The 11,471-nt window shown below is 41.1% G+C and overlaps 1 protein-coding gene across 1 annotated transcript in view; it reads right to left on the bottom strand.

The window, feature by feature from the left end:
* Nucleotides 1-9,808, bottom strand: part of LOC119422734 (SWI/SNF-related matrix-associated actin-dependent regulator of chromatin subfamily E member 1) — a 19,500-nt gene extending 9,692 nt beyond the window's left edge. The window contains exons 1-5 of the mRNA XM_037690129.1: nt 9,789-9,808; nt 6,885-7,001; nt 6,399-6,449; nt 6,018-6,058; nt 5,053-5,157 (exon numbers count right to left, since the gene is read on the bottom strand). Coding sequence (XP_037546057.1) covers nt 5,053-5,157; nt 6,018-6,058; nt 6,399-6,405 — 153 coding nt within the window. The 5' untranslated portion in view covers nt 6,406-6,449; nt 6,885-7,001; nt 9,789-9,808. The remainder of the gene's footprint in view (nt 1-5,052; nt 5,158-6,017; nt 6,059-6,398; nt 6,450-6,884; nt 7,002-9,788) is intronic.
* Nucleotides 9,809-11,471: the final 1,663 nt, after the last annotated feature.

The following is an 11,471-nucleotide window of genomic DNA, read 5'->3' on the forward strand; positions in this document are numbered from 1 at the left end:
GGGACAGGTGAGGGTGGGGACAGGTGAGGGTGGGGACAGGTGAGGGTAGAAGACCAACTGAAAAAACACAGAAGAAGATGGGGATGAATGAGAAATGGCACAAGGAACACTGAGAAACAGAACAAGACTTTACTGAAATAAATCTAAAAATGAAGAAAACAAAATGGATAAAACTTGAAACTGACAAGAAAACACGTAACAGAGAAGAAAATAAAACATAAACCACGAAGGGAATAAGACTAAAGAATAAAAGATAAACTCAAGGAACTACATCAATAACCCAAGAAAGTTCAGTCAGGTCATCTAGACAGTTGGATTTTTTAAACTTTTACTTTGTTGGATTTTTTTAATCTGGATTATTGAGCCTGAACTTTGATACATCAATAACAGAAAAACAGACCATGACAGAAGGTTTAAAGTATTTTGTTGATTTCTGTATAAAAACGGCAAAACTCCTGATTTTTACCACATGCTGCTGAAAGGCAAAGGCGTTTGATAATGTTTGTTCATCTGTCTGCGTGCGTGTTCATGTCTGTTAGCAAAATATCTCGTGACCTACTGGCTGTACTTTAAATAAACTTTCAGAAAGTCATCGCTGGATGTTCATCTACAACCGATTCACTGTTGGGAGTCGACGTACTTCAAGACTTTCGCCACAGCAAACCAACCTTAGCCTGCACAAAAACGAGGATTTTACAGATATTCAGCTAAAATCTAACTTGGTAGTAGCTGAGAGTCGTTCACAATACATACGCTGAACACTAACAAGATGTAATGCAAGATTGTGCAGAGTGTGATAGTCAAGGTTCGACCAAATTGCTACAACTCCATCATTTCTCAACGTAGGATGATTTTAGTCTAAACGTCAGGTGTGAAAGGTGGCGGGTGACATGCATTCAAGGAGTATTAGGTCTTTAATTTGTTTTCATGTTTTGTGTCAGGGGTACCTCAGAGCTGGAGGCGGTTCAAGCAGGAAATCAGGATTCTGGGACCAAAATGGTAAATTCTTCTAAACAGAATTCTTTGTATTTTGAGGGTTTACGTTCGTTCCCACAGTATTCGTGAAACGTGCAGCAACAAGTGACGAGTTGGCAGCTCTGACAGGGTTATCGGTCCGCGTCAACAGAAAAGGCGTGTTGAGCAACGCAGCCGGTGCAGATCTGAGGTCAGATGTCCAGGTTATGCAAATAAAACAACTTTTAAACGTACGCTTCTGTGCAAAACTCTTAAATCATTTCCCACTTCTTTGTTTTTTCCCTTCCTTCCTGTAAACCCCGTCATGATGGGACAGATTTCCAGACTTCCTGGAGGTATTTTAATGGTTTTCGTTAAGACTTCGGCTGCTTTGTCCTCTCGGTTTCACTCGTTTTGTCCATTTACAGAGAAGTGTTTTTGTTTGCTTGTCAAGTCACGAAACTTTGACCTTCACGTTGTTCAGAACAAAAACAAACAAAAAGCTCCTAACTAAAGACAGGACGTCCAGTTACTGCTCGACACTTTTAAATTCCTCCTCCACTTCCTGCATCTTTATGGCTGCGGTAGCTCGGTGGTCGGTGCCGTGGTCTTAAAATCCCGAGGTTGCAGGTTCGAGTCCAGGTTGTGTCAGGAAGAGCATCTGACATTAAACAATTGCCAAACATTTTGCTGTGGAGAAGGAGGGAGAAGCTGAAAGAAACTACCGTATTTTCCGGAGTATAAGTCACATCGGCCAAAAAAAAAAGCATCATGAAGAGGAAAAAAAAACATATATGTCACTTTGGCGTATGTCACATTTATGAGTCACCTCTGACCCGTCGCCTTTATTTAATGGTTAAAACAGCTTCATTTCGCCTGGGCAGCGCGGCGCCATCCATCCATCCATCCATCCATCGCAGCCGGAGCTGCTAGCTCTCCAGCGTTCCTCCGCCTGCACCAGCTGAGTGAAGCGAGCGTGCACGGGAGGACTCGCTGTTGCAGTTCTTCGAAATTTAAAGTCAGTCAAACATTTCATTATGAATATGGAAGAAAAAAAAACGTATATAAGTCGCAGGAGTGACACATCTACGCAAAAAACTGCGACATATATGCCAGAAAATACGGTACACTTCCTGCATCTTTATGAACCCAAGCAGCTCGTTTCAGACACATGGGCTGAAAAACAACAAGCATTTCTTGAAGGAATGCACGTCGCCCGCCACTTTTCATGCTACTCAATGTGTGAGAGGTGTCAGTGATCAGGTATGTGTTGAGGATAACTCTCAGCTACTACCACACCTGCTCCACATGTGTATAAACGACTTTAGGCTGACGAAGGCCCATTAACTGTGGAGGCCATCTTGAATTGGCTTAACTCCAAATGTTAAGTTTTAGATTTTTCTGACAGTTTCTTTTAAATCCATCCGCTTGTTCACGAGAAACTTTGCTAACGCTACAACAGACATGGTTAAGATCATGACGGCCTCTCATCTTCAGTGGAGATGATTAGAAATGGTTTAAAACTTTTGCACAGTGTATGGGGCATTATGGTGGAAGAGCTAGAAATGTTTTGGTTTAGGTGAATAAAAAGCAAAAATAAACTTTATAACTTCGTTTTAAATGTCCGATGTGCTGAACGCAGTCACAGACTGTGTTTTAAGCCTTTATATTTTTGATTAGCAGCATTTTTTTAAATCTCTTCAGACAAAATAATTAAATTTAAAAGAGTTCAGTGTTGAACAAATTCCAGGAGCCCCACAGAGAAATTTAAACAAAAAGCTGGTTTTAAGCTGGGATTTTCCGTCTGCGAGACATGAAGCCATTACCGGAGTCAGCCGACCACAGCTTGCACGCAGCGACCGCATTACCGCGCAGCAGCCGCCGTCGCCATGGCAACGCCGGAGCCACGGGTTCATCAACATGGCCGTCAGAAACTCTGAACAGACGGACTCTCTGAGGGTTTGAAACAATCTGCATCTTAAATTCAGCCGCGGAGAAGAAACACCTCAACACGTTTCTACAGCCCCAAACAAACCTGGAGAAATTCAGAGGGGGTGTTTGGCTGTGGCGGCCATCTTGAATTGGGTTGACTGATTCGGCATTTTTATCGTTTACCTGTTTTTGTGTACAATTTTTGACATATTTGTCTGCAGATTGTGCTGTATATTTAATTTTTTAACTCAAAACTTTCAGCTCGTTCAGGAGGCGGGCGCTGCGGCTTTTACACGCATCAAAATATTTTACCCATAGAAATACAGTTAATTCCTTTACAAACATTTTCTTTCAAATCTACTTCAGCGACTGGTTTTGTTTTTGTCTTTTCGTGCTACTTGTAGCTTTAGCTAGCATTTAGCTACATTTAGCTTTTAACTCCCATTCTGCTAATGTTTGCTTTTAGCTACCCATCTAGTTGTTTTTTAACTAAACTATATTACTTTTTTATTGGATTTTGCTGCCTTGATTTAGTATTTGGTTACTTTTGGTTAGCATTTTACTTATTTTAGCTTTTACCTTGTGTTTTGATCCACACAGCTTTTAGCTAACATTCTGCTACTTTTAGCTAACCTTTTGCTACTTTCAGCATTTAACTATATTGCTACTTTTGGCTTTTAACTAGCATTTTACTTATTTCAGTTTTTAGCTAGTGTTTTGTTACACTCAGGTTTTAGTTACTATTCTGCTACTTTAAGCTTTTAGCTAAGCTTTTGCCACTTGTAGCATTTAACTACCATTCTGCTAACTTTAGCTTTTAGAAAGCTCACTGACTTTTTATTTTTTTTACCTTTTAATTGTGTTTTAGTCTTTTGCTACTTCTGGCTTTTAGTTAACCTTGAGCTACTTTGGGGTTTCAGTTAGCATTTTACATCTTTTAGCTTTTAGCTAGTGTCCTTTTAGCTTAACAACTCAGTTGAATTTCTCAGCAAATTTCAGCAGTCGATCAGCTCTCAGTGTTCCCACTGTGTTTCTGTAAACAAGGCAGTTTCTTACATCTTTTTCTAAGAGCTTTAATAAAAACTGTCAAGTAGTTTAATTGAGATATTTTGCTAACAAGAGGATATGATGTAATAATGCAAGACATACTTTTTATGGTGTCAGACAAGATGAAAGCACGAGAAAGAAAATACCTAAAGTTTAATTTAAAGCTAGTAAACCTCAAACCAGCTGTTAAGACTTGGTTGCCAAGGATATAAAGAGGCTCCGCCCACCTCAGCTATTTATTTATTTTTTTACTGTAGCCTAGTACAAGGAAAACTGTCTCAGCCAATCAGAAAGCCAGAATTTCCCGCCCTCTTTAGGGAACACAGAAGGGGCGGGGCAGACAACAGTCGTGCCTGGATTAAAACAGGGAGAAACTTTTTTTTAAAGTTTGCGTCAAACTAACAGTTGCTAAGCAAAAACTATAAGGTGTATTGAAAATATTCTTGAACCGTGAGTGAATGGAGAGATTGGATCTCACTCATGTAAATTAAAAACTGTCACAGTGCTTTATGTCAAAGTTAAACAAATATAAACACTTCTACCACCCCAGTCAAAGGGACAGTCAAATTACTAATTTAATATGAATTGAATGGGATCTGATGAGGACTCTCTGCTCTCTGGGGGTATTTGACAAAAAACAAAAGTCCTACTGCAAAAACAGAAAGACATAAATACCTGTATTTTGATGACTAATTTGAATTTGTACTATAAAACATATGTGGGCAGGAACAGTTTGCTTGCTATCATTCTGTGTTTTTTTTTTTCTAATGGGTTTTTTTAGATGCTGTTTTTTGGGGAAATTACATCGTCACGCTGAATCCAAACTCCATTAAAAGTAACCGCGTGCATTCTGTCACCGAGTTGTTCGTTTTGGTGCATTTGTGCAAGTGCGCTCGTCCGTTTGGGCCACATTGAGCAAGATAAAGATGGGGCCTCTATTGGAAAGCATCGGAGGCGGATGCTTTTTTAACGGCAGGCCCCAATAAATGTGCTGTTCTCCGGCTGCTAGTACAGATTGACTTCAGCTGACTGAACATTTTTACTGAAAGGGAAACTAACGACAGACGTGACTTTCATTTGATAAACATATTGATGTTTTCACTTCGTTAATATTCGTACCGTCGCCCGACTGTTGGTGCTCTGGCTCCCTCCCAGCCTGTAGTTGTTGTAGGCCAGATGGCTGTACGGGTTGTAGCCCACAAACCCTGTGCTGTTGGAAATTTGCTGATGGAAACAATTGAGACAGAAACATAAAAAGAGGAAGTCAGGAGAGTTTCACAACAAACGCCACTCATACAAAGCTAAAAAAAAAAAGTAGAAAATTTCTGAAATTTTGAAGCTGCTGTTGTTGGTTTTTGCTAAATCTAAGTTGTACGATGTGCCGCTACTAAAAATGATCGTTGTATAAAACCATGGCACTTGAAAACGGACAAAGATTGTAAAGTGGGTGCATTAGTGTCTAACTAATGATAAAAGCAGAAAAAATATATAAATTTATCATTTATAATCCTGCTGAGAATGTTAAAAACAAATACAGTAGTCCCTCGTTTATCGAGGGGGTTCAGTTCACAGACCCTGCCCCACCCCATGATAAGTGAAAAACCGCCAAGTAGGGATAGTAGTTCAAAGAGTAGTAGTAGTAGTAAGTAGTAGTACAGCATGTCATGATCTCTGCTCTCTGCCACCTGCCAGTGCTCATGGCCACGCCCATTTCTCTGCAGCAGTGAAGTGGGTGTGGCTGTGAGCGGAAATCATGATGCTGCAGGAGAGAGCTCCTCCCTGCACCTGTGGGCTGCACACATGTGCAGCAGGCGCTAAATAATTTAAAATGATTTATTTTAAATAAACAATTCATGCCGGTCATGCGGCTCATCCATCAATCAGCCAATTGTGTGTCATGTCCAGTCTTACTTAGAAAAACCGCGAAAGAATGTAAGTCAAAAATAGGGGTTCAACAACATAATGATTACCTGTAAAAAATATTTTCTGTGAAGCAAACCGAACAGAAATTAACTAAACAAACAGCACCACAACTTTAACATGAGGTACCCATCGTGTTTGTAATTTCATGTAAAAATACTTACTGTTGTAGGGGCAGGGGGAGGCGGGGGGGCGTAGGGCCTTTCTGTTATGAAAGAGAATAAAACTCCCAACATCAATTTAGTGAAGAAGATTGTTGTAGCTAACGCTGTTTCAGTGAAACCATCTGATTGAACCCCATTATTACCAAAATAAATATTTATTAAATTATATTTTATTGAAGTAATGCGCATGAGTCCACTGGAAGATGGATAACATCTTCCAGTGGACTCATGCGCATGACTTCAATAAAATATAATTTAATAAACATTTATTTTGGTAATAATCAATCAGATGGTTTCACTGAAACAGCAGGTTAGCTACATATAAACTTAAATACCATCAAATACTCAACAGTACAACGGAAAATACTTCCAGTTTCTTACTTGACATTTTTGTAGTGAGGGGTTGGACTCAGTCTATTTCAGTCATTGGATCTGAAACGTAAACATTAAACATATATAACATTATTTCAGTTCATGATGAGTGTTTTTATTCTCAACACTGGTCAGTCGTATAAACCTATGAAAGAAAAGCACAACCCTGCAGAGGAAAACAAGTGGGTTGTTTTTTCTTCAACACATGGTCTTTATTTATACTCGAAATGTATGAATCATGAGCTCATACAACCACTGACGATTTGGTGGCAAACAAGTTTATCCATGACACAAACACAGAAACACAAACACACAGACGGAGTTGTGATCTCTGAACTGCGGCATTTTTCTTTCCTTTAGAAACACCCAGATATGACAGAAAATCCCCACAGCTGATCCAAACTACCATCACCCAAACCTGATAATGGTCTTATATAAATACTCCCTAAAATTTAAGGGAGTAATGTAAGATTTCAAGTTTAAAGGTATATTTGCCTGTTTGTTCTGGAATTTGAAGGTTGTTCAGGTTTCTGGATGTTTACATCACTGAGGACCACGCCTGGATGAGACACTTCCCTCATCACTGGTGAGGCACAGCAACGCCTCGACTTCCTGAGGAAGTTGAGCAGAGTCAGTCTGCCACAGAATCTACTCAAAAACTTCCATCGGCGCACGGTGGAAAGCATCCTGACACACTGCATTGCAGAACATGCACACGTTCTTGAGACTTTGAATGTAAACCTTACTTGCTCACGTCATTGTTCTGTCTTGTGTCTGTTAACACCATTACTAATGCGACCAGTTAGGCAAGCAGCTGGCCACGCATATCATTCCATCTCTGAAATCAGACCTACCTCCACCCACTTTGTACCCACCTTAGTAGTTGACCCTACTTTAAGACTTTTGAAAAGAAAATATGCAGAATATGGTTAATTATAATTTATCATGGGCATATTTTATTCATTGTAGACATAGACATTCAAAGTCATTCAAGCCTGTAGCTTTGGATGTCTTCAGTGATACTGGACAGCTCCTGTGCTGAGGTTAAAATACAGCTCACGTGCATTTTAATTTACAGAAACTAAACTGAAACAGGTTCAAGACACAAAGCAACTCTGTGACTAGTAAAGGAAACAATTTGTTACACACACCTGGCCTCTAACAGTCAGCCAAACAGCCTGTAACAGTCGACCAAACAGCTTGTCAATTAATCCAGTAGGCGTGTCAGCAAATGACCAATCGGCGACCTCAATTTGACCCGAATGTAAATGGCCCTTTCCTGCAGAGCTGCTCTGCAGCTGCCCAGGGTGGATGTTTCAGTATAAAGTCTCTACCATCTGCTGACAGTGCGGACAATGCGCACAGTTTCCGCACGGCTGACAGGACGCGCGAGTATACTGGAGCCTTAGCAGTAGACCAACCGGAATCTAACAATTAACCAACCGGCCTCTAACAGTTGGCAAACCGGTCTCTGTCAACCAAACAACCTCTAACAGTTGACCAACCGGACTAACAGTTGGCAAACCGGTCTCTGTCAACCAAACAACCTCTAACAGTCGACCAACCGGCCCTTAACAGTTGACCAACCGGTCTCCAACAGTCGACCAACTGGCATCTAACAGTCGACCAGCCGGCCTCTAACAGTCAAACATCAGACTTTTAACAGTCGACCGACTGCACCTACCATATTTTTTATTCATAGTTTTTACATTTATGTCAGAAACATGACTTTTTCTATCGGAAAACTCAGAAGAAGGCTGCACAGAAGACTTTGTCGGAGTCAGCCTCCCCACCATCACAGACATCTACACCTCTAGATGCAGGAAGAGGGCTACCTGCATCATGAAGGACCCCACTCACCCAGCACACACACTTTTTGCCCCGCTCCCCTCAGGAAGGAGGTTGAGGAGCATTAAGTGTAGAACCACTAGACTGAGGAACAGCTTCTACCCTGTGGCTGTTAGACTCATGAATCTCTAACTAGAATAATCACTGTGAAAAATCACATCATGTTGCTGCTGATCTGTTTCATGTTGCTGCTGATCTGTTTCAATGTTGATGTGTTCATGCGTGCACATCTGCTCACAGACTCATGTTCATGTTTGTGCTGATGTTCAATGTTTTTATGTTATGAGTGCTTTGTGTATATTTAGTTGATGTTTTTCTTAGTTCATATCTTAGATGTTATTACTGTTTTTCTTATACATTTTATTGTTGGATGTAACTGGGACCCTGTGTACATAATTTCACTCCACCACATGTACCACATGAGGTGTGAATGACAATAAAGAAGCTCTGACTCTGACGATGCTTCTTTTTTTATTTTTTAAATGCAGTGCAAAGTGGAATATCTGGCAAGAACCTCGTGACTAGCAGAAGCATGCTGCTAACGAGACCGTGCTGCTAACAGTACCATGCTAATGGGATGCTGTTAATGGGACCATGATGCTAAGAGAACTTCACTGCCAACAGAAGCACTCTGCTAATAGGACCATGCTGCCGTAGATGTATTTGTGGTTATTATGGTATTTGTTGAGTTCATAGTTTTTAATGCTTGTATGTGTTAGCACGTTGGCCAACGGTGTTGTTTTAAAGTGCTTTAATAAATAAAGTTGTATTGTATTGTATTTCTTTTTAACTTTAGGTGCCTTGTTTTTGTATTTTTTTGCATGCTTTGGTATTTCTTGTTTGTTTGTTTGTTTTGGCAAGTCGAGACGGTTCTTCTCGTCCTGAGCATTTCATTACATTGTTGACCTTGTGTTGATCTGCATATGACAATAAACCTAAACCTAATGGTGGTACCCCCCAGCTGAGGGCCCCCCTTACTGTCAAGGGAAAGCTACGCCTCTGCCGGGACTAAAGAACCGGGTCAGTGACAGCAGATTCTCACTGTTCCGAAAACATTTTGAGCCCATTTGTATGTGTTGACATCTCGTCAGTGGCATTAGTTAAACCTTGACTTGTCTGCATTGTTCTCAAACGGACCGGCTGTGAGCTAGCTGTCGAGCTAAAGCTAACTAGCTGTCGAGCTAAAGCTAACTAGCCGTCGAGCTAAAGCTAACTAGCCGTCGAGCTAAAGCTAACTAGCCGTCGAGCTAAAGCTATGTAGCAGCCGATAATAAAATAATTTGAGTTGTCTGATCTAAAGCTAAAACTGGCGTATTGTTCGCTTGCTTTGGTCTTTGAGTGATATATTTAGTTATGGTATTATTTTATTTACTACGGTTAGCGAAGCTTTTCTGTTAGCTACCGTTAGCTGCTAGCGTAGCGACGGATAAGAAATCAGACGTGCTGAGACATGTCAACCCGACCCAACACGTCCAGAGAAAAGAGCATTGCTACAGGTTCTGGTGGGGATAAAAACAGCTTTCGTGTTGAAACAGTTGCAGACAAACTCACCCTGAGAGCCTCCAGTCTTCACATCGGAGCTAAGCAGCTATAAGGAACAAACAGCACCCCACAGTAAACGGGGTGTTCTCAGATGATTCCTGCAGAATCCTCCAGAAATCTGCACCCCCACCCTCTCCTGGCGCCTCCAAGCTGATGGAGATCCCCCCCACTGCCTACTTGCCCCACTGCTCCGACTCTGATGCATCACTCACGGCATTTGTCTTCTTAAAGACAGATTATCCAGATGTGCAGCAGCACATGCATGACCTGCAAGATGCTTCATTTATGTCCCTAAATACCACCTGAAGTCTGGTTGATCTTTTTTTCTCCACCTCCTCTGTTTGGTCCAAATCTGTATAAATTAGACAACAATCATCATTTAAATGTGTTAATTTTCTACAGGAATAATCTTGTTATGATCCCTCATCAGTGCTAGAAGTTCATCAAAAGTCAGGATGTTTTAAAATGTAAATAAAATCAGAATGCAGTGATTTGTAATTTAACCTAAATTTTGTTCACAAAGGAACATAGTAGTTGTGTGAAATGTTTCAATGAGGAAAAAGTCATTTTGATTTTTGTGACAGCAGCACATCTCAAAAAAGTTGTAAAAGTAAGAGGTAGGATAAAAAAAAAACATCTGGAGGAACATTTTACAACTAAACATGTTCAATGTCAACAGGTCAGTGAGGACTGAGTAAAAAGAGACTTTTAGAGGCTGAATGTCATCAAAGTAAAGATGGGCAGAGGTTTACAGTCTGGAAAACTGTCTAAAAATATGGAAAAAAATCAGAATAAAGTTCCTCAAGAACAGACTAAATATTCCATCATCTGCAGCTCATAATCTCATCACCAGATTAGCAGAATCTGTAGAAACCTCTGAGCTCAAAGGACGAGGCTGAACTTCAGGCCCTCAGGGGCCCCTGCATTAAAACCAGGTCTGGTTCTGTTCTGGGCTCAGGAACACTCCCACAGATCATTGTCTGTAAACACAGTTCATCCACAAATTTAGCTTCAAGCTCTATCAGGCAAAGAAGGAGCCAGATGTGAACACCATCCAGAATCGCTGCTGTCTTCTCTGGTCCAGAGCTCGCTTCAAATGAACCAAAACTGTTCTGAAGTCAGACGGGTCCAAATCAGAAATTCCTTTTTTAGAAAAACCACAAACGCCACAAAGAGTGAAGAGGGAACAACCAACCTGTTATCAGAACACAGTTTAAAACCTGCCTCTCTGATGGTATGGGGGCGCATTTGTGCCTCTGGCATCAGCAGCTTCCACATCTGGACAGGCTCCATCAATGTAAAAAAAAAAAACAGGTTCGGGTTTTAGAACATCTGCTCCTATCCAGACGTTTTTAATTCAGGGAAGGTCTTTTATATTTCAGCAAGGCAATGTTAAACCACAGACTGCACCCATCCAACGTTTCCTCCAGAACCTCCAACAACTGGTTTCCTCAGGTCCTCCAGAACCTCCAACAACTGGTCTCCTCAGATCCTCCAAAACCTCCAACAACTAGTCTCCTCAGGTCCTCCAGAACCTCCAAACAACTGGTCTCCTCTGGTCCTCCAAAACCTCCAACAACTGGTCTTCTCAGGTCCTCCAAAACCTCCAACAACTGGTCTCCTCTGGTCCTCCAGAACCTCCAACGATTGGTTTCCTCTGGTCCTCCAGAACCTCCAACAACTGGTCTCCTC

The sequence above is a fragment of the Nematolebias whitei genome, chromosome 16, assembly GCF_014905685.2.
Source record: "Nematolebias whitei isolate Nwh7 chromosome 16, NemWhi1, whole genome shotgun sequence".
In the NCBI taxonomy this organism is placed as follows: domain Eukaryota; kingdom Metazoa; phylum Chordata; class Actinopteri; order Cyprinodontiformes; family Rivulidae; genus Nematolebias; species Nematolebias whitei.